Below are 23,342 nucleotides of genomic sequence, written 5' to 3'. Positions count from 1 at the left end.
ATCAAAATTTTGTTAACAATCATTACCTTTCAATGTTATTTGCCTTTTATGTACATATATTGCTTTTATATTTAAAAATAAAATAACTTAGCCCTGGCCAGCTAGCTCAGTTGCTCAGAGCACTGTCTCAACATGCCAAGGTTGTAGGTTCTACCCTTGGTCAAGGCACATATGAATCAACCAATGCATGCGCAAATAAGTGGAACACAAATCAGTCTCTCTCTCTTTTCCTTTCTCTAAAAATCAATCAATTTTAAAAATTAAAAATAAAAAGTTTTAAATTGTTTTAATAACTATTGAGATGAAAGCAATGTATGTACGGTAATTGGACTCATATGATGACATGGATTTAATTCAAAACTGATTCCTCTCAGTTCAGTCATCCACAGGAGCCCTTGTTACCTTTAATGTGAAGACCCTCAAGATAGTCCTCACGTCACAGCTGTTCCTTGCCCCTGAGTTCTCACAGGTATTTAATTACTGTTAAGTCTGGGAATCTTGTTGACTAAAATAGTATAAGCTTGAGTTTTGCCATAAAAGTTAAAAAAAAAAGAAGTAATCTTGGAAATAAAATGTCAAGTCCCTGAAATATAAATAGTTATCACAAACTCCATGCACTTTGAATTCTACAGGAAAAAATGGAACTTCCCACAGCAACTCCCTAAATACTGTGTATGGTGAAGTGTGTAACATGAAGCATTGGGATATGAAGACAGCAGAGATGCATTGACAGCTAACAATAGAGAAATAAAAAGTAATTGAAAACCTACCAATAAGGGACATTTTAAAAGAAAATTTAAAAGCAGAGCTGCATACTCTAGAAAGGCTCACGGCCCCAAGAGTGTTACTATTGGAAGCTCAGTGGTGTATTTGTGCCACCGGTATTTCAGGAAAGCACACATGGCAAATACTCAACCTTTGTTGAGCGACTAGAGAAAGAAATTTGGAGGAATAGAAGAGTCAATATCTTTAAAAGTTCAAAAATGTTAACTTAAAAGCTAGCAACTCTGAAGGCTCTCTGATGTGTCAAGCATGGCTGACATTAATAAGTTTATAAGCTAAAACTGCAAATTATTAAAAAGGCACTGCAAAAGTAACACTGTATAAATAAAACAGAAACAGCACAGACAACAAAGAGATGAGGGGCCATGTTTGCAGAATACTATCATGTGAGGAAAGTTTTAAGAAAGAACAGTTTGCCAGGAGGCAAGTGAAGGACAAGAGGTGACAGAACGAGGTGTCCGATCTTGAGAAGAAGTTCGATCCTCAAGCCAGGCAGGGGCTGCGGCAAACAAAACAAAACCCAGGAATTATCTGTGAAATTTCCTGAACAATCTTGTCTCAAGCCCTAAGCAGTGGCAGTTTTTCTTTTAAGTGTTGATGAATGACTACATGACATAGTTGTAAAAAGTGGGGGAAAAGTCACTTATACTATTTATTTCTCATTCCTTTGACTCTTCAGCACATGCAGTTGAATCTCTCAGTTCAATGAATGGAGGGCGTGACTCTGATGTACAAATGGACAGCAAAGACTCTGGGAGCTGAACCCCACTTTCCAGCTGACCAGGGGACTGGGCCAACAGTTCCTTCCTTCAGAAAACATGGCTGTGCACAGTCCTCCATTGGGCGAGATGGCCACACCTTTGCCGGGTGCCACCGGCCCTCTGCACTCATCTTCTGTTTACTTGTGCACTTCCTGGATGGATTAGTTTGCTGGATCTGTTGTAACAAAGTTTCACAACTGGAGTGGCTTAAACAACAGAAATTTATTGTCTCACAATTCTGGGGGCACAAAGTCCAAGATCAAGGTGTGGACAGAGCCATGCTCCCTCTGAAGGCCCTAAGGAAGGATCTGTTCTAGAGCTCACCTAGACTCTGGTCATGTCCTGGCCTGTGGTGGAACTCCAGTCTTCCCTGTGTCTGTATGTGTCTCCAAATTCTCCCTTCTGTGACACTAGTCATGTCATATTAAGGGCCCCCTCTATGCCAGTATGACCTCATCTCAATTAACTGCATTTGCCATAATCGCATCTCCTAACATGACCACATTCAGAGGCATGGGGGGTTAAGACTTCAACACGTGAATTTTGGTGGGGAGCAGGCAGTTCAGCCCATAACACTGGGTTTGCTCCCACGCTTCTTCTGCCTTTTTATGTATGTAAATTTACACCAGCTGAGGAAATAAGAAGATAAAAAGAATGAGCATTGAAAACTAAGTCAAACATTCTACTAAGACTCATTAAAAGTCAGTCAATTGGATGAAGTTACGTGCGAGTAAACCATGAAACCTGGCGAGAAAACATCACACTACGGATCTAGAACTCTGAGCTCCAAGTGTTTTGCTCTGCTTCAAAGAAATTAAAACAAAGAAACCAAAAATAGAGAGGATGCGTGTTGGGTGTGTGCTGTTTATGTCAAAAACACTAGTCATAAAACTTCAAACAATTAACTCATAATAAAAATAATTTCAGTTCTTGGCCCCACGCGAAAAGATTGGTGAAAGAATGTTTTAGGCTCCTTGCTAAAAACCTGTGTGTTTTAGTCAGCATCCTTATCGGAACACACATGGAGGGATGTCCACAGATAACAAATGCTAAACGAAAAATTCAAGTTATGGAATATGCAAAGGATCTCATTTTTTTTTTTCTTAAAGAGTATCAATGTATTTGAGTGTTTGTGAATAATTTTGAAAAAGTTGGACCTGTTACGAATGGATGAATGAGTAAATGAATGTTCAATGATTGTCAATGATGTTGTTGCCATTACAAAAAGAGAGACAAGCAGATAGATGACTCCTGACACAAATGTGCAATACTGCTAATGAATTGTTTTGACCTGAAATGAACGTGCCGCTGATCTTTCTAAGTACAAGTTCCCGGGAAGTACAGACGGCAGAGGAGAATGTTAAGAACATCATAAGGAGACAATCAGCAAAGTACAATCTGTAGGAAACGCTACAGGAAAAGTAACCAGGTTCTTCAACAAATAAACTGCGATGTATGGGCATTATATAGGTCTCAATTTTTAAAAAACTGCATTTATGAGACAACTAGGAAATCTGAACACTTCCTGAATATTTGATTATATTAAAGAACTATTGTTAACTTTTTATAGTATAATAGCATTTTGTCTATTTTTAGAGGCACACACTGAAATATTTACAGATGAATGAAGACTGGGATTTGCTTAAAATGAAGGGGATGTGTTGGAGGAGTGGGGAGAGGAAGAAATAGAGCAAGACTGGCCTTGAAAGTTGCTGACACTTGGCTGATGGGTGCATGAGGACTCATAAGACTCTTCTCAATAATAAAAAAAAATGTTTAAAGGATTTGGTTGGTATATTCAGTCACCAAAAGACACATACAGAAGTCTTCATTGCAGCACTATGCATAATGACCCGTCCATAGAGCAAATGTTTGTGTCTCCTCCCAAATTCATGTTGAATCCCTAACCACCAGTGATGGCATTTGGAGGTGAGTCCTTGGGAGGGAATGATAAAGAGGTTTAGATGAAGTCATGAGGGTGGAGTCCTCATATGGGATTAGTGCCCCTCTAAGAGGAAGAGACCAGAGGCCTCTCTCTGCCAAGTAAGTAGGAAGGCAGCCATCGTTAAGCGTCTACGGCCATACCACCCCGAACGCGCCTGATCTCGGAAGGCAGCCATCTGCAAACTAGACAGAGGACTCACACCAAACCAGGTGGCACCTTGATCATGGACTTCTAGGTTCCAGAACTATAAGAAATACGCAATCTGTTGTTTAAGCCACATGGTCTGTGGGATTTTGTTATAGCATCCCAAGCTGACTAAAACAGACTCTAGCTGGAAACCTCTCAAATGCCAATCCAGCAGGATGGATAAATAAATTATACTATGTTCACGTGATAGAATAGTATACAATAATAAGAACAAATATTTGCAACAATATGAATGAATCTCACAAATAAAATGTGGAGTAAAAGAAGCCAGAAAACAGAGTATATGCTGTGTTCTCTAGGTATAAAATCATCTATTGACCATCAGGAGAGGGTTACCCTTGGGAAGAGTGAGGGACAGTGAACATAAAATCATAGAAGGCTCTAAGGAAATAAGAGAATCTTCTATAAACTTGCTCTGTCGCATGATCTGGAGGCTACTCAGACAAATGTGTGCAACTTGTAAGAAGTCATCAAGCTGTAGGCTTAAGTACCCTTTTCTGTATGCACATCATACTTCAACATAAAAAGTTAAATATCTTTTAAATTTAAAAAGGACCCCACTTTAGTAGGTATGGGATGGGACCTAAGAATCTGCATTTCTGACAAGCTCCCATGTCATGCTGATGTTGTTGGTCCAAAACCCACACCTGGATAGCACTAAGCTAGACTGCTAGTGCCCCGGTGTATGCGAGACTTTCCAGGAACCGGCTCTGTGGACAACATATACCTCCCATGGCCGCTTCCTACAGGCCTGGTCGAGGTTTCAGGTAATGCCCACTCCCCGCTCTTTGCAATATCCTGTGCAGAGGCGCTGGCATGACATTCCCAAGCCTCTCTGCCATCTGCCTGCCGGCTTCTTCCCAGACTCGTGGCCTTGCAACCCCCCGGACACGCAGGGCTCTAACCTCACTGCCCTCCAGGTCATATCTTACAAGCCCCTGCCTCAACCTGCATCATTTAGGCCTCTGCTTCTGCACCTAGAAAGCTAGGTATAAACTAGCTCATAAAGGGCTGAGTTGCTCAAATTCCTGAATGTAAGCACACAATGGCTGTTTGCTGTTGTAATTGGTAGGACGAAAGAGATAACAGCTGTGGACGGCGTGGCCTGAGTGACATGGGGAGGGAGGAACAATGCTATTTTTCCCTCCACGACCTTATCTGACCAGGCCCACTGCCAGGATGAGTCACACGATGTACAGGACAGTGCTGGCTTTGTCTGAGTTAAGAACATGCAGGTGTGAGATATATAATAATTTAACATCCTGATTCTATGTGGATATTGGCATGGGCACCATTATCGACCTGGCCACCTTTTTCTTGGGAGCCACTTCCCTGCCTGTGATGCCCTGAGGACAGTGATGGTTCACAGGGACAGGCCCGGGACTGGTGACCCTGACCACTGCTACTCAGTGGGCCCGTGCTTGCTGACTGGCTCAGGAAGCACTGGAACTGGGACTTGGGACTGAAAGAGAAGGAATGCCTAGCCACTCTCCAGGAAGCTGGCTTGAAACTTACAACGCTGGCGGCCTGGTTGTCCACACGGGGACTGCAGGGCAGGGGGAGCCAGAGAGGCTGGGGCGGGGAGACAGTGCTGCGGCTACACGCAGAGAGGAGCCACGTGGGAGGCAGGGAGACTGCAGGGCAGGGGGAACCAGAGAGGCTGGGGAGGGGAGGACAGTGCTGCGGCTACACGCAGAGAGGAGCCACGTGGGAGGCAGGGAGACTGCAGGGCAGGGGGAACCAGTAGTCCCTGGTGGCTGAGCCCATCACTGGGTACATGAGATAACCCGGAGCCCTGAGGATAAACCCCTTTTTCTGACGGCCTCAGCTCACAGGTTTTGTCACTTGCCACTGAGAGCGCTCCGACATCACCTGACAGCCCAATAGCGTCTCAGATACTGCAGAAACCGGGTTTAGCTCTTCCCGTCCCACGGGGCCGCCTACCCAACTCCACTCTCACACCTAAAATCCGACTAGCCTAAAACGGTTAGAAACAGGCCAACCATCCTGTAATCGAATTAAAAGAACATACCAAACAAGCCAGAAATAATTATAGAGACTTTCTATAAAAATAAAAGCAGAAAAGACCTTTTTTTTTTTTTTGCTTGTTCCATTACAATGGCTCTGATCTGGGTCACAATTTCTGCCAAATTCATCCCAGATGCATCCAGTTGACAAGGGTCCTGGTCACCATTGTCCATGCCAGCTAATCCTCTGTGATACGGACTTTTCATGTGTAAAAATGACTATTTTTCGTAGTAACCCACAGTCAGTCCACCAGCACTATGGTCAATGAAAGGGAAATAAATCATCTGCAAGGTAAGCTGTGGACGGTAGGTAGGAGAGCCCGAGACGGGCTTCTCAATCTGCCCGCGGCCAGTTGTGTGCCTTGACCATGCAATCTTGTCCTGACTTAGTGTTCCCATCTGTAAAGGGGGAATATAATCATAGAAATGTGACCACCACCTGCCGTCACCTACCTCTCTAAGTTGCAGGGAGATGCAGATGAGCTAGTGCTTAGCGCAGTACGTCCTACAGCAGGTACGGGGGACAGCGGGAGAGAAGCAGAGAGAACGAGAGCTCGTGAAGGTAGACATTTCTGTGGAGGAGTCAAGACGCCTCATGAAACAAGCATTGCCCAGAGCCCTGGCTTCTTCACCTGGCTCTGCCAGGTGGCACAGCCGCTTACCATGCCATGCGGAATGTTCCCGAGGGAGCAGCAAGGACATTTTAAGGACCCCTCCTGAAGACACCTTCTTTTGCCCATGTCCTCTCCTGATGTTAATCTTGGCATCAGATTTGGCCAATGTTTCCTCTCCAATAATAGCAGCCATTTAAGTAATAGCAGCCATTTAAGCCTCGCAGATAAACACTGTAAAGTGCGTTATGACCATAGTCATATTACATCTATGAGAACAGTCCCTGAAAATTAAACAACTTGGCCAAGCTCGCCCAGCAGGTAACGCAAGGGCTAGGATTTGAACCATGTCATTCGTACATAAAGTGGATCCGGCCTCTGTTTCCCCCGTTACATTTACCTCGTGTTAGTTAGTTTGTTATTACCTCCCTCGTGACCCACCACAGACTTCTGCCTCTCTGTGATCTAGCCTACCAGCTGCTGTCAGATTCTTTCCCCCAAGCCCAATTCCCTTCCATCCTGGCTCACAGCACCCAGAGGAAGGCGCACACAGCAGGCAAGGACTATTAATAAACGCTTGTCGATTGAATGAAAACTGTGCCTGTTGCCTTCGTTTCCTTCCTGCTACAAAACTCCCTGACGTGCCTGTCAGGGTCCTCCGGCTCTGACTTCCCGACCTACACAATCTCATTCCACCTCACGGGCCCACCATGAACCACAGCCTCCTCCACTCCCCAGACGCGCTATTCCCTCCCTGGAGCCCCGTTTCCTCAATGCCGCCAGTCGTCCTGCCATCGACACCCTTTCCGAGTTGAGTGAGCGGACAAACGAGTCCTCCTGTCATTCTTCTGAGTGAGCCCATGCCCAGGACACCAGGTCACTCCTGCAGCTTCAGACCAGGGCAGGCCTTTATCAAACACCCACACCAGCCTCTGAGCACCTCCTGCCTCAGGTCTAGCAGCATTCCTGGTCTCACCGACGCTCGTTTTTCCTTCTCCCAGGAAGTTAAGTAGGCCTTCCTCTCGAGTCCCAGCTACACTGGACCTTCCTAGCTTGTGTTTTAAGGATACAACACGAATTTCTGTTTCGAGTTCCAAATGCAAAAAGAAAAAAGAAAAACTGGTATATGCCTTAGGTTGAACACAGGATGTAAAAGCAGAAAACTGCCCGTCTGGTGACATGAGAAGAGGGAGCCCAGCCAGGAGGGCCCTCTCTTCCTCTTCGGCTCTGGGACTCTCCATCCAAAACACCTGTTCTCTTCCAAATGAAAGATACACCCAGGGGATAACAATTTCTGTGAAGATGTTACTCCACACAGGACTCATCCTAAAGACTTCTGTTTTGGTTAGTACGTCAAGTTAATTATGTTAATAAATAGGAATCCATCTCTTTTTCACTCTTTACCTCTCCATCCTCAATTACGCAGACACCTACCTATGATTTGGCAATCAGGAAATGCATCAGCCCCCAAATGGAAAAGCCACACTTGTCTCGTGCATGTGCGTTATGTTGCGAAGCACCTAACGGCCACTTTGAGAGTATTGTGAGATCTAGTATCTGGGCGAAAGACTATAAATAATAAGATGATGGGGGGGGGGGGAACAACAGTCTAAGATGTCACCTGCTAAATTCAAAATTATGTTCTTTCAACAGCCCTAACAATTGTTATTTGAAAAAGCGAGGGCTGGTCTGCTCCGTATGCCGTTGAAACTTTTGAGAATGTATTACTTTCTTTGAAGTAATAAGTATTGAATAAGGTCAAGGGACAAGCAAAGCTAACTCCCTCAGATAACATTAGGATTTAAGCTCTTCCGACGCCTCCTTTCTAGACTAATAACGATGCTGGAGTTCAAAACCTTAGAACCTATTGAAAAAAGGATATCTTTGAACTGATCATTTGAACGAAGACTTTTTAAAATACTGTTTTCCCTTGTAAAAATAAGTACGAGAAATGTATGAGCAAGCCTTCCCTCTGAAATCCAGAGGATGGGAAGTAAAAGAACATATGGAAAGGGATTACAGGATTAGCTCATTACATGATGTGTCTTACAGTGACACCTGGTGCTTCCCGGTCTTTCTAAAGAAGTCCTTGTACATTCGTAATAAGCAACTGAATTCTATTTATTTTACATCAAACTAGAAGATGGTAGAAGCACTAGTAGGTATGTGTTCATTCAGTAATATTTGCATCTAGCCTACAAATAAACAGAAGCATATTTAAAACAGCAAATTTACATTCAAGATAAATAAATCAACTCAGTTTATCTTCTGTCTCTGTCTTTCGGATTTTCAAGTCTAGTCTTTAAAGCAATGTCATAAATAATAAGTCGTCTTCAGGACCCTCTTCAGTGACAGTAGGACTCAAAGTCATTTATTTCATGAAGTTGTAATTTAAACCTAACCAAAAAAGTAAACTGCCCACAATATAAACAAGTGCTGAAATTTACTAAATACATTCTCTCTCTCTCTCTCTCTCTCTCTCTCTCTCACACACACACACACACACACATGCCTCTTACAAACAAAAACTGACCAGCTAAGGAAGATGATAAAGGTTACTACAAATTTTATCATTTTTAGTCACCATGGTAAGTGTTCAGATCTTTGTAGTTTAATGAACACATTTAGGATCGATCTAACATTAAGCCAGTAAAAATTGAGACTGTCCAACCTGAGTAGCAGAGTCTTCCCAAAGCCCATTTGAATTTCCATGACGGCGTTCCTGGAGACAGACCTGGAGACCCCGAGGACAGCCGAGGAGGGTGAACCACGGACGGAGGCCAGCAGCCAGACGTACCCAGAATACTAGCATCACACACGGTGAGAGCTCTGACCAGCGCCGTCCCTCCTTTCCTCACACACTCTTAGATCTGAAAACCAGTCACTCAAGAGCCTCGGTTTGGTCAGGCCCGTCCAGTGGGTCAAAACGGCATGTTGTGGCGGGTGGAAGAGAGTTAGATTTTAAAACCATGAAGTGATTACTAATTTCACATTTGATGACAAAGCACTTGCATTTTTTTACCCTAATTTTTACCTTGGGTATTTACTGGAGAATAGTTCATTGCTCTAGCCAAAAAAGAAAAGGAAAAGGAAGAAGAAAAGGGGGGAGAGAAGGCAGATAAAGAGCTGGAAAACCAGCAGGGTCGCAGCACAGTTTGATCTCATTTCCTTATACATTCTTGACAACCTGTTTAACCTGGCACCAGTTTTCTTACCTTCTTCTGTCTAAATACTTTCTACTCTTGCTCAATTCAACCGTCTTGAACCTCATACTTTAAAATGCTGACTATAATCTCTATTGGTTGTCATGTCATTAACAAACAGTGTTGTGTGTGTGCACGCATCTGTTCCCAGACCAGTTCTACCTTTCCCCCCACGGTCACTTACCCTCTGGGAAAGCATTGGGCTGCACCACGCGGAGGAAGACACGCACCATTCTGAAGAGGCCACCAATGGGCCCAGGCGTGTGAGACTCTTTGGTCTCATAGTGCGTTGGGGGCAATTCAAATTTCAGCCCATCGGGTCTCCTTGGGGACAACGAGGCAGGCCCGTCTGCCATGGTGTGGCAGCAGAGCCCCAGCAGCAGCGGGAAGCTGAGTGCCAGGATCATAGCTGGTAAGATGCCCCGCACATGAGGCGGACGTGGGGTCCTCCCGCCTCAGAGGCGCTGGAAGCCACGGACAAGTCCGGAGCGCGCTTTTCTGTGCGGTAGAGGCACGGGGAGGACGGAGTCTGCGGAGTCCTCGTGTCCTGGCTGGGCTGGCATGCGCGATCTCAGGCGGGGTCAGTCGCTCAAGGCAGCATCCCTGGCGGAGAGGGAAGGGGTACAGTCACTATCACCGCAGCCGGCACCGGAGCTGCCCCAGAGGAGGCGGGAGGCTTAGAGCAAGCCGGTCAGCCTAATCCGGATAGGGGGTGGGGTGCGGAGCCACGGCTGCCTCAGAGCCACCGGGACCTGCAAGTGAGAAGCAGATCCTTGCTCCGCAAGGGGCCACACTCGCACTCTGTGTGGGTTCGAGAAGCACCAGGTAGGGTAGAAGGGCCCTGCAGTCTTAGAAACTAACATTTGAGCACTTATTATGGTCCAGAGACCGTTGTGCGTGCTTTGCAGGTAGGACCTTGTTTAAGGCGCTACCTCGTTTTATAGATGAGGAAACCAACTGGGAGGACTCGGGCGGCTTGCCGAGGTCACAGCTGCTTAACGGGGGAAGCCAGAATTCAAACCCAGCAGTTGTGCATAGCTGGAGCTCCAGACACCGAGGTTCTACCTACAGAGCCCTCCGCCTCCGGCTCCAGCCAGGGACACAGAGGCCCCCGCAAGAGACTGCACGCTTCTTTTTTCCTCCAAGTTTCTATTGTTTTCCCTGTCTCTGGAGAAAACTCTTCCTCTGCCTTCTATGCTACTCATTTGCTCACTGATCTCATTTCAAACATATCCTCCCCTCTAACTCCCCCCTAACCCAAACCAGAAGAGCAAGGACCAGACTCTTTCAGGCTGGGTGACTTTGGAAATTGTCTGCCTCACACACTCACCAGGTAGCCCTGATGGAAACCTTTGCCCCCAAGCCACCACCGGCTCAGCTAGGGGTCCAGGCCATGAGAGGCGGGGCGGAGGGAGACTCGGCCCACCCCTGCGGGTAGGGAGAGAGAAACAGAAATTCTGAAAGCAGCTACCAACAGGTGTCTACTGAGAATGCCCACGCCGTGTGGCCCCGTTCTCCTGTGTCTCTGCTCCCAGAACTGAACACAGGCAGGGTGCACAGTAGGGGCTCAGAAACAGCCACTGAATGTAAACACGGATAAGCCAGAATAGCTGCCTTGCTTGTGCCTCGAATGGGGCTAGTGAACCCAAACAGAACCAACCAGAGGAACCAGGATGCTCCTCGGGTCCCTCTGTGCTGATGTCAGGAACCCCAAATTTTAATTTATGTGGTAGACACACACTAGCTTTCCAGATAAAGACAAGGTGCTCTTAGAACACACATTGTGAGAGGGACCATCAAGAAAGCATGACTTCCCTTAGATGTTGCCTGTCTTCTAAGACCCATCCCACCCCAATTACTTCTGTGAAGAGCCATCAACAGAATGACCCAAACTTTTCCTGTATGGAGTCGAGGCTGCTCAGAGCCCCCGTGGCCCCCAGAACCACCTAATGAACCCCAGGCTTCCATGGCTGCTCTCCATCTCACCCACAGACACATCAGGACCCTGGTAGCTGTGTTCAAAAGGCCATTGCCCTGCCCCGCACGGCCGCTGCAAACACCTGCACTCACGCTCTGTGGTGCCCAGGACTTTCACTAATTCTAACGGCAAATCAGGGCTCCGCTCAGTCGTCAGATCATCGCCAGAGAGAGCAAATAAGAAAACACAGGTCTGGAAACCTCCAGGGCTGCACAAGGTAAGATAAGAGGAAGGTATGAAACCAGGTGTGTGTGGTTCCTCAGGTAGGACAGGACTACTGTAAGCAGGCAGGTGTGCACACACATCACACACACCAAACACGCACATACACACCATATGCATATACACTGTACACTGACACACTACACATACACACCACATACATTAATACACATCACACGCACCACCACACACATTCAGGGAAGGGCAAGAGTAGGTTCACAGTTGCGAGTACGTAAAACAGTTTATTCTTGTATTATTCATTTATTATCGTATTATTTTCCATATGAACAATTGTAAACCTACTCTTGCCCCCACCTGTACATACATGGACACACACAACACATACACCTCATATACACATCACACACACCTTCTGTGTGTACAGCACACACTGACACACTACACAGACACAGACTGCACATGCTAAGACAGCTCATGTAGATACACACATGTAAACACACACCACACACAGGTTCACACACACTCACGTCTCATTTTCTGCTAAAGGACAGGCAGGGGCACAGCAGCTGGAAGGATTAAAGGCTCAGCTGCTAAGAAAGGCCGACGTCCTGGTAATGCCACCAAGCTTCAGCAGGGACAGAGAGAAACAGAGCAGGACAGGAATGGCAGAGGGCCCGTGGGAAAGCAGACTCCGTCCCTGAGACAGAAGAGGAAGGGACGTCCCCAGGAGGTGCTGCTCACCACTGCGGAGCTGGGTGTTGGGGGGGGCAGCACCTGGAGCCCCCACGTCTTTACACCTTGTTCCGAAATGCAGGGCCCTCCTGAAGTTTGGATTAAATTTTAAGAAGACATTAAATCTCCCTATGTTTGAAACACTAGTCCATTGATAAAAGTCAAGTCAAAAAGGAATAGTTTTTCATCCCAGTTTTAATCCGCTGCGCAGAAAGAGGTCCGGGTGCTTGCCTAGTAACACACACACACACACACACACACATGCACACACACACACACACACACACACACACACACACGTGCCCGAGAGCAGCTCCCGGAACTGCCAACACAGAATCCAGGGAAAACCCTCATGGGTCAACAGCTGCGCCCACACAAAAGGGGGTGTTTATTTAAAATGTGTATTATCGCACTAATTTCTAGAGATGAGGGCCACTAATCCTCATGTTTAACAAGCTCCCTGGTGGTGAGTGATTTGTAAGACATCTAAGGTTTGAGAACCAGCACTGTTCCTGATCGCTGCCCGGCTCATTCATGCCACGTTCCAAAGGCACCTCAGGCTGCCCAGACACAACCACAGGACAACAGAAGTCAGGCAATAGCTCCCCGGCGCAGTTCTTACAGTGCGCTGACCTGACCAGCTGCGCTGTGGGGCTCAGACTGACCTGTCTCTGTGCCCACCGAGACAGGCACACCCTAGGCGCTCAGGAAGGACTGCTGAAATCAAACGGTGGAGTGTGAGGGGGGACTCACACAGTGGTCGTTTTACCTATTCCAACATGGTATCAAGCATTTGACCTGCGGCCTCAGGAAGGGCGCTGGGCTGCTGGGGGCTGTGCCCTCCAACACAGGCAGCCACTGTCTCCTCACTGGAATCACCAAGGGCAGAACTGGTCTACCCTTCCGGGGGCCATACTTACTAACGGGCCCCCAACTTCGCGGCCTTGGTCACTGCTCTCTCGAGGCGATCTCCTAGTCTAGGTACCAGGTTAGTCAGCAGAGCTGTCTCAACATTTTTCTGCTTTGTGGGCTGTAGACGCCTGGTTTTCACTCCGAATGCGCAGAGTTCTAACTGGGGAGGGCCCAAGAATGTGATTCTTAAGCAGACACCTCACACGGTTCTGAGTCTGGAGGTCAGAGCCGGGCACGTCCGCAAACCCTGGCTCAAAAACAAACATGGTGACCGTCCAGCTTTATTTCTTCTCTTCTTTTGATGGAATTTCTTTTAAGAGGGGCCTTTGTGCTGGATGTTTGTCATCTGGGGTTTGGGGGTGGGGGTGGGCGTGATGGGAGCCCCCAACTTCTGAGCCCACCTTTGTTAGTCTGTGGTGGGCAAGGCCTGCCCCTCATTGTGAGGTCAGCTGAGGCACGGGAGGGCCCTGGCGGGGGACTCAGGCTCAGCCAATCAGACGCTTACTCCTGGGCATGGGCATGGAACAGAACACCGAGGCAGAGACTGTTTCTGATTCATTCTGCAGTGCCAGCAGCCACATTCGGAGTCTCATCGTGATGGCAGCCAAGGACAGACACCACCCCAGGGTTCTTCTGCATGTCCTGCTCCCCTAGGCTCCTGAGCCTGGCTAGCCAGCCTTCCTGTCACTTCCCTAAGCCACTCAATGCAATGACCCAGAATTGGCTTCGATCATTTGCAACACATCTCAGAGGAAGCACTTAATCGCCCTGCAAAACCTTTTTCCTTCATAGGATATACAGCCAGCAAAACAGTATTCGGTTTGAAGTTCTACTACTTAGACCTGTCCGCTGCTGCACTTGTTTACATCCTTGTCCTAGACTCACAGAAACATCCAGCATGCAGTTATGAGGAAGCTCATAAAAAGGATTATGAGGCACATGAAGAAAACCAAACAAAAGGGCACTGCTGAAGAGACAACAGGGTTGGAGTCTGTTGTCCGAGTTACCCACTCTTCCCCACGCTCTCCTTCGCTCACCTGTGAAACGGGGATTTCTAACAGTACTGGAGGGTTAGAGACACAGTGAGTTCAGCACCAGGCACACAGCTGGCAGTCAATAAGGGGTCTGTACTCCTCCTGCCAGCAAGCACCAATACTCGCACCCTCGAAAGTCAGGACAGCTCCAAGGATAGCAAAGGAAAAAACTCACGAGTGAGTGAGAAAAGAAAAATAAGAAGTAACTTCATACAAGTTGAATCATACGAAGTTACCGATATTCAAGTCTTACACACACACACAGAGAAAGAGAGAGAGAGAGAGAGAGAGAGAGAGAGAGAGAAGAAATTTCATATAGTTCAACAGTTGTTTTGAGTCTCCAGGGTCTATGTTGCAGTGCAGCATGGGGGGGGGGGGGTAGGTATAAGGACGGCAATTCCACACCTTCGCCTTACAAGGGACCCGCCCACAGGACCCGGAGAAAACCTCCTGGGAGCCAAGAGAAACTGGTCAGCAGCCTCCGCGGGCTGCAGGCACAACCTGTTGCTGCAGGAAGCGTGGGGCCCTGGCTTCCCCAGGCTTCCCCTCCAAACGGCCGCCAGGCCGGCCCCTTCTGCACCCCTCACCGCGCTCCCTCCTCCCTCGGAGCCTCTCCAGGCTGCGGGACACAAAAGAATGGGCTGCAGGGCGGGTCAGGGAAGCGAGGCGACTCCTGGAATCACCGCCGCCTGGGGGAGGGGGTTGCCGGAGTAACTTGGCTCTCTTGAGCGCGCCCGCTAGTCCCCTCCGCCGCCAGGGTTGGCAGGGATCGGGGGTCCTCAAGGAGAAGGGAGCCCCGAGCGGTGTACCGCCCCCAGAATCGGATCTCCTGCCCCTTTGAGCGACGGCTTTCACGGAAACTGACCTCGGGCCCCCGACTCGCCTGCCCCGCCAAGCTCTTCCTCTGTCCATGCTTCCCTTTGTTGTCCCGGCCGGCGCCGTACCGCCGGGGGCGCCCCAGCACCTAGTTCTCGATCCTGAAATTGCTGAAGGTCCCCACGCTGTGCACCCGCCGCGGACAGGAGCATGCTTGGAGTCAGGAGTTAGTGCGCTCCCCCGCGAACACGGAGGGGGGGGGCAGGCTCCCACTGCGCCCCAGAGCTCCCCCCTGCTGTGGTCGCTTGCACAGCATGCGCCAGGGAGCAAACCAGGGAAAGGTGACCCCTTCCATATCCCCGGAGGCTCAGTGCCCCCCCCCCACCGCGTGCCACCCCCGGCACTCTCTCTCCACAGAACAGCTCCCAAGCCCCGAGCAGCCTCCCCTTGGTCTGCTCTGCCTCAGAGACCCGGCCGGGAGACTCGGGGTTCTAGATCCTGCTTCTGCTTGCGCTCCCACCGCCTGCTCATGCCGGGACCTGGGGGCCACAACCACAAGCTCCCCTCCAGTGGATGAAAATAACACCCCCCCACCCCCAGGCAGCCAGCAAAGTCTGCCCGGTCCACGCCCTGCCGGGAACTCCGGATGGAGGGGCGCCCCGACCATCTCGCCCACCTTGCAGCCCCTCGGGCTCCCTGGCTGCTCTCGGGATCGCATCACCTGCCGAAGTTCCTGGCTGGGTCTCGGGGGCTGGGAGGCAAGAGGCGCAGAAAGACCCCCTCAGTTCCCCATTCCTGGCCCCCAGTTTTCTAGAAGGGGGTAGGTTCAGGCCCCCGCCGATCCGCAGGCGATTCCCAGGCTCCGGATGAGGACGCAGCTACTCCCTCACCGTGCGCCCATCCAGCTCCTGCTTGGGCCAGCGCCACCGCGGCTGCCCTTTCCCCTCGCAGCCCCGCTCCGGCTCATGAATGATTTATGAGCCGGCTTAGGGGACCACCGGGAAGGCTTCCGGAGAGGCTCCGGGAGGAGGCAGGCACGGAAAGGCATCCGCCCTGGAGACCTTAGAGAGGCCACTGGCCCGGGGACCTGTTGCCGCCTGCCCTGCTCCCTGACCGGGACCTGCGGATGGAGCCGCCTGTGTCCCAAAGTTTCCTTCAAGGTACTCACCTGCGGCGGGACAGCTGAGCGCGGCCAGGCACCTGGTGGGGACCGGCTGGGTGTTTGAAAGATATCTAAGCCTGGGGTACTGGACGCGCTCCCATTGGCCCAGCAGGGCAGGGTGGCTCTGATGCTCCCGGGCACCTCCCGGGACTTGGACTGCATCCATTTCCTGAGGCGGGAGTCCTGCTCACGGGGCATGCCCTTCCCACAGTACCCACGCCTCCTCCTGCTTGGGATGCCGCTTCTACAGACTCCTTCTCCTCTGTTTGGGTCCAACTCAGACCCGCCTCAGGGGGCTCCCCCTGGCCGCTGCGGGCGCTTTTACTGCCAGCTCCCAACAGACTTTTCAAAGTCACAATGCTAGTGGCTAAGCTATAAGCCGGCAAAGAGCAGTCCTTTTCCCGTATATGATACAGGCATATGGGTAACAGGAAACAGGCTGAGCCTTAATTAACCATTTCATACTGGTCTCCACCGGCTGAGAGTTGCCCACCATTCCTGCCGCCCTCGTCTGCTGCCTGGTATGCACAGCAAACCTTCTGCCAGGAGAAATCACTCTTCTCACTGCCCTCACCAACGGGCACCTCACATCTCACTCACCATTTTTTACCCTGAACTGAGAATACTGTCTGAGGGGAAAGATAAGACGTGTAAAGAAAAGCACCTTCAAGTTGGTGCCTAGCGCACAGGAGTTGTTTCGTGTGTGTAAGAGGGATGGATAGGTGGAGGAGCAGAGGAATCATTGAATGAGGGACAGGAACACTCTCTCCGGACTCTTTCACTTACCCTGGAATCTATCAAAACAGGTGTTGGCTACAACATTATTTGCTTTAAAGTTTAAACTCATCGTGAGTGTGCATATTCCCAGAACAACAAATACCAGTTTGGGAAACTTCTGGATGTTACACTACAGGAGGCATGGGGAGGGTGGACGGTGCTGGAGGTTTCTCAGGGGGCTTGCTGTTTCCTTCCCTGCAGTCTCAGCTGGTCAGGGGCCTCTGCTTGAACACCTCGAAGGCCCCAGCACTCCCGCTCAGAGGCAGCTCTCTCTGGTGGGGCCCAGAGGTGAGTTCTCCCTCCTGAGCGCAACTAGCCCTGACCTGCCTCAAAGTTCCGTCCTTGCCCTTCTCATCACTGTGATTTCAGCGGCTTTAGTTCACTGAACCTCATTTCCCTCATCTGCAAAATGAACAGGATTGTACTTCACAGGGCTCATTTTTTTATTTCTAATAATAATAATACCGACAACAGCAGTAGTAAGGGTGGGCGCTATGCTTACTGAGTGTCTGCCATGAAGGAGGCACTAGGCCAAGTGCTTCAAGTATATTACTTGAGGTAATCCCAGCAACAACAGCAGCGTATTCTCTCTCCATCTTAGAGACGGCTAGAATCACGTCCGTCATTTATCCAAGGCCACAGGGCTAGGAAGTGGGGCACTGAATCTGAACCCAGATCCGGCCTCTGGAGCCCTAGCACACCAGTACACCCAAAGATAAGGTAAAACCCTCGTGGGCTTGTGCTCCCCAGGAGACACTGTAGTGTGGCTCTGACTGTTCTGACTGCTTTTATCCGTTTTCATTACCACAACACTGACTCTACCTAGACCGCTGCAGGCATTCAATCAGTGAGTGAATAAGCAGTAAACACGGAACACGCCATTAAAATCGGTTCTGAGCAGTCGTAGGCAGACAGGGGTGAGACAGTGATTTGGTTCATTCCACTTGGCTTGAGGCCCCAGCCCCACAGTCCTATACTTTTAGAATTTCTGAATTTCTATGCCATCTATTATATGCAAGGCCAGAAGGGGGTAATGTTATTCCTGTACACACACTCAGTCATTAGACGCATAAATGAGGTCCTCCTTTCTGAAATTGCTCCTCGTTTTTCCTGCCCAAATGAAATCTGAACATGAGGCGCAGTGGCATCCCAGCAGGAGACTGGGCAAGGATAATTGACAAATTCCCAGGCCTTGCTCTTAAAGGGCTGCACACAGAGGATTCAGATCCATTCATGTTCTGTCACCAACTCCCAGTGTGGCCCCTGGGAAGTCACACAGTCGTTGCTAAGTCACAAACCCCCAGGGCTTCACATTTCTCACTGGCTCAGGAACCCAGCTCAGTGACCACCGGGGACTAAAGGCTACCATTTTGACAATGTAGATAGATTGAGGACATTTCTGTCATCACAGAAAATGCTGTTAGACAGTGCTGGGTTAAATAGTGAACCACAAAAAACAAAAAATGTAAAAAATTATGACTGGGATAAAAGAATTGAGTTTCAAGAAAATTATCAGGGTTCTATGGCATTTGAAATGAAGAATGAAGTGTTGATTGAGATTAAGTATCGCCAGAGTACCCAGCACTTGGTCATTCAACAATTCGAAGTCTTTGACAAGATGATCCTTATGAAGGATTTTGGATATTTTTCTCTGACTCACTAAAACTAAAACTAAATAAGTTAGCAAGTATATTACTTGAGTTAACCTGACACTTTCTACCATGAACACCTGGCAGCATGTGATCATTTAGAAAAATGGGATTGGGGGTTTCTGGTCACAAGGGGGTGTAGGTCAATGCGGTTCTTGCCTCCTCGCACACCACATCAAAATTATAACTAAATTATAGAGCAACCATCCATCAGAACCGCCTAAAATCCAGCTGAATTAAAGTCCTGCAATTAAGGATTTAAAGAAGCCACACCGAGACTCTTAGGAGGAAAGAAGACATGGATGGAACAGGCTGGTCCTACACCTACATGTGGCAGCTAAAAATTGGGAGGGTTGTCTTGACTGCAAAGATCTCCCCTGAGAAGTAAGGAGTCCTAGCCCCATACACAGGCCTCCTGGCCCACGGCTCCAGTCCCAGGAAGAGAAGTCCCCACAACTGCTGGCTGTAAACCAGCGGAATTAAGGCTGAGGGCATGGAGGATTGACAGATCCCCAGGCATTCCTCTTAAAGGGCTGTGCACAGACTTACTCAGATTCACGGATCTGATCTCCAGTGCCGGGGCAGCAGCTTGAAGGTCACCAGCGGTGTACAAGAAGTAATTAAATTGTTTGGTAACAGAGCAAGGGCCGGAGGGGTGGAGATCTCCTAGGCAGAAGCTAGTGTTCCTTTTCTGAGCCCTCCCTGCACAGAGCTAACAGACAGGTGTCACAGCTGAGACACAATCACCCTGGCTCACACTGTTCACCCTGCCCTGGTGATTCCGTGGGACCCTACCTCCCCCAGCATGGACCCATCCAAGCCGTTTCCAGTGGCTTCCCATACAAATGGCCTGTCCCGGCTCAGGCTTCAGACTTTCCTAAAATGTCTCAAACAAGCAGCATCTGGACTTGGTCTGCCCTGTACCTCTTGCTATTGGCCCTAGGCCTGGCACTGGCAGCAGCCAGCCTTGGTTCACAGCGTGGTCTCTCCTGGGCACTTCCCAGCCTAGCACAGGTGGCAGCCATATGCAAATCACTCTGTAGCTCATGCCACAAGGCCCCAGGCAGAACATAGTTGGCAACTGACCTTGTCCTGCACCTCCCAGAAGGCCCAGAGCCATTGCACCTGGTGGGTAACTTCAGATCTCCTTTTTTTTCTTTTTTATTTCTTTTCAGATCTCCTTGAAGCACCATACAACACCTCCACAAGGGACACATCCAAGGGACAGGCTCAATGGGCACTAGGGTCCTGCTGAAATAAGTACTATTCTGTAGAGTAGCCCCCTGCACAGCTGATACTTCACTGTGGTTGGAGGTCGGCGGTCAGTGTTCATAGCTATTCCCTGTAGCTGACTGACCTGCTGGGAGTAAACCCTCCCACTAACATGCCAATAGCAATCAAGGCTCAACTACAAGAGGCAGGTGTACACAGCCACATGAGGAAGGTATCTCAAGTGCCTAGCTTGGGTTATTGGACCCTGTAGAATACCTACTACATAGGGTCACTCTACTAAGCCTGGGAGATGTAGCAGCTCTACTTAGCACATAGAAACAAACATAAGGAGCCTGCCAAAGTGAGTAGACAAAGAAACATGAAATGTCCCAAATGAAAGTACAAAACAAAACTCCAGTAAAAAACAAAACAAAAAAAATTAAACAAAACAGAGACAAGCAATCTACTAGATGCAGAGTTCAAAACACTGGTTATAAGGATGACCAGTGAACTTATAACTAAATTGTAATTATAACTATAATAATAATTATAATTATTAAATATACTTCAACAGCCTAAAAAAGGATATGGAAACTATAAGAAAGAACCAGTCGGAAATAAAGAGTATACTAACTGAAATGAAGAATAATGTACAGGGAATCAACAGTAGAGTAGATAAAGCCAAGAATCAAATCAGGGATTCAGAATATGAAGAAGCAAAAAACACCCAATCAGAAAAAGAATCCCAACAAATGGAGATAGTGTAAAGAGCCTCTAGGACTTCAAGCATACCAACATTTGCATCGTGGGAGTGCTGGAAGGAGAAGAGAAACTGAAAACCTATTTGAAAAAATAATGACAAAGAACCTCCCTAACCTGGTGAAGGAAAGAGACATACAAATCTAGGAAGTGCAGAGTCCCAAACAAGATGAATCCAAAGAGGCCCACACCAGGACACATCATAATTAAAATGCAGAAGGTGAAAGACAAAGAGACAATCTTAAAAGCAGAAAGAGAAAAGCAGTTAGTTACTTACAAGGGAGCTCCCATAAGACTGTCAGCTGATTTCTCAACAGAAAGTTTGCAGGCCAGAAGGGATTGGCAAGAAATGTTGAAAGTGGTGAAAAACAAGGACCTACACCAAGATTGCTTTGCCCAGCAATGCTATCATTTAGAATTGAAGAACACATAAAGAGCTTCCCAGACAAGAAAAGGCTAAAGGAGTTCATCATCACCAAACCAGCATTACATGAACTGTTGAAGAGTCTTCTTTAAGAAGAAGAAGAAAAGATAAAGATAAAAAAATATGAACATAAAATGGCAATAAGTATATATCTGTCAAAAATGGAATCTAAGAAACAAATAAACTGAACAGAAACAGACTCATAGATACAGAGAACATTTTGATAGTTGCCACATAGAAGAGAGTTTGTCAATCCAATAAAAAAATGGGAAGAGGACATGAACAGACACTTCTCCCAGGAAGAAATACAAATGGCCAACAGATATATGAAAAGATGCTCATCTTCTTTAGTTATTAGAGAAATGCAAATCAAAACTGCAATGAGATACCACCTCACACCTGTTAGATTAGCTATTATTAACAAGACAGGTAATAGCAAGTGTTGGAGAGGCTGTGGAGAAAAAGGAACCCTCATACACTGTTGGTGGGAATGTAAAGTAGTACAACCATTATGGAAGAAAGTATGGTGTTTCCTCAAAAAACTGAAAATAGAACTACCTTATGACCCAGCAATCCCTCTACTGGGTATATATCCCCAAAACTCAGAAACATTGATACATAAAGACACATGCAGCCCCATGTTCATTGCAGCATTGTTCACAGTGGCCAGGACATGGAAACAACCAAAAAGCCCGTCAATAGATGACTGGATAAAGAAGATGTGGCACATATACACTATGGAATACTACTCAGTCATAAGAAATGATGACATCGGATCATTTACAGCAAAATGGTGGGATCTTGATAACATTATACGAAGTGAAATAAGTAAATCAGAAAAAACCAGGAACTGCATTATTCCATATGTAGGTGGGACATAAAAGTGAGACTAAGAGACATTGATAAGAGTGTGGTGGTTACAGGGGGAGGGGGGAGGGGGAGAGGGAAAGGGGGAGGGGGAGGGGCACAAAGAAAACTAGATAAAAGGTGACAGAGGACAATCTGACTTTGGGTGATGGGTATGCAACATAATTGAACGACAAGATAACCTGGACATGTTATCTTTGAATATATGTATCCTGATTTATTGATGTCACCCCACTAAAAAAATAAAATTATAATAAAAAAAAAAGAAGAGAGTTTGTGGGAGGGGTGAAAAAGGCAAAGGGATTAAGAGGTACAAGTCTGTAGTTACAGAATAATCATAGTGATGCAAAGTACAGCATAGGAAATACAGTCAATAATATTCTAATAATTACGTATAGTGTACAATGGGCACAAGATATATTGGAATGATCACTTAGTAAGTTATATAATGTCTAATCTAATCACCTGAAACTAATATAATATATATGTTAACCTTAATTTAAAAATAAAATATGATTTTATGGCCCTGGCCGGTTGGCTCAGCGGTAGAGCATCGGCCTGGCGTGCAGGGGACCCGGGTTCGATTCCCGACCAGGGCACATAGGAGAGCACCCATTTGCTTCTCCACCCCCCACCTCCTTCCTCTCTGTCTCTCTCTTCCCCTCCCGCAGCCAAGGCTCCATTGGAGCAAAGATGGCCCGGGTGCTGGGGATAGCTCCTTGACCTCTGCCCCAGGTGCTAGAGTGGCTCTGGTCGCGGCAGAGCAACGCCCTGGAAGGGCAGAGCATCGCCCCTTGGTGGGCAGAGCGTTGCCCTTGGTGGGCATGCCGGGTGGATCCCGGTCGGGCACATGCGGGAGTCTGTCTGACTGTCTCTCCTCATTTCCAGCTTCAGAAAAAGACAAAAAAATAAATAAATAAAATAAATAAAATAAAATATGATTTTAAAAACGAATGCAGAACCAAAAAGTGAGTGCATTTGTAATTTTGATTGCTACTGCCATAATTTTAAGGGATAGTGTCTACTTCTATCTGCAATTTATTGGAATTTCTGCTTTCCTACATCCTCATCCACATATTATGTCATCAAACTTTTTTATCTTTGACCATCTGAGAAGTAAAAATACTATTGCATAATTCTACCTTGCATTTCTTTTAGAGATTGAAGATCTTGGTTAAAGATAGAACAGCAATAAGATATTTATTTTTCTGTGAGCTTTTCACTTCTATTACCTTATATAAAAAAACTTTTCAAAATTAAAATAAACAAAAAGCTTTCTTTGATCTTTGCCTATGAAGGA

The 23,342-nt window shown here is 47.6% G+C and overlaps 1 protein-coding gene across 9 annotated transcripts in view; it reads right to left on the bottom strand.

Moving 5' to 3' along the window:
* PROM1 (prominin 1) overlaps window positions 1-16,491 on the bottom strand; it is an 86,614-nt gene extending 70,123 nt beyond the window's left edge. For 4 of the 9 annotated variants that reach the window (XM_066280299.1, XM_066280300.1, XM_066280298.1 and 1 more), the window contains exons 1-2: window positions 15,242-15,412; window positions 9,722-10,140 (exon numbers count right to left, since the gene is read on the bottom strand). In XM_066280299.1, the coding sequence (XP_066136396.1) occupies window positions 9,722-9,944 (223 nt within the window). In that variant the 5' untranslated portion in view covers window positions 9,945-10,140; window positions 15,242-15,412. Of the gene's footprint in view, window positions 1-9,721; window positions 10,141-14,379; window positions 14,473-15,241; window positions 15,413-16,082; window positions 16,236-16,360 lie in introns of those variants that run through there. The other 5 variants (XM_066280291.1, XM_066280297.1, XM_066280292.1 and 2 more) reach the window with 4 other exon arrangements.
* Between the last annotated feature and the right edge of the window lie 6,851 nt (window positions 16,492-23,342).

Source organism: Saccopteryx bilineata, chromosome 5 (genome assembly GCF_036850765.1).
Source record: "Saccopteryx bilineata isolate mSacBil1 chromosome 5, mSacBil1_pri_phased_curated, whole genome shotgun sequence".
NCBI lineage: Eukaryota > Metazoa > Chordata > Mammalia > Chiroptera > Emballonuridae > Saccopteryx > Saccopteryx bilineata.
This window is presented reverse-complemented; position numbering and strand designations above follow the sequence as displayed.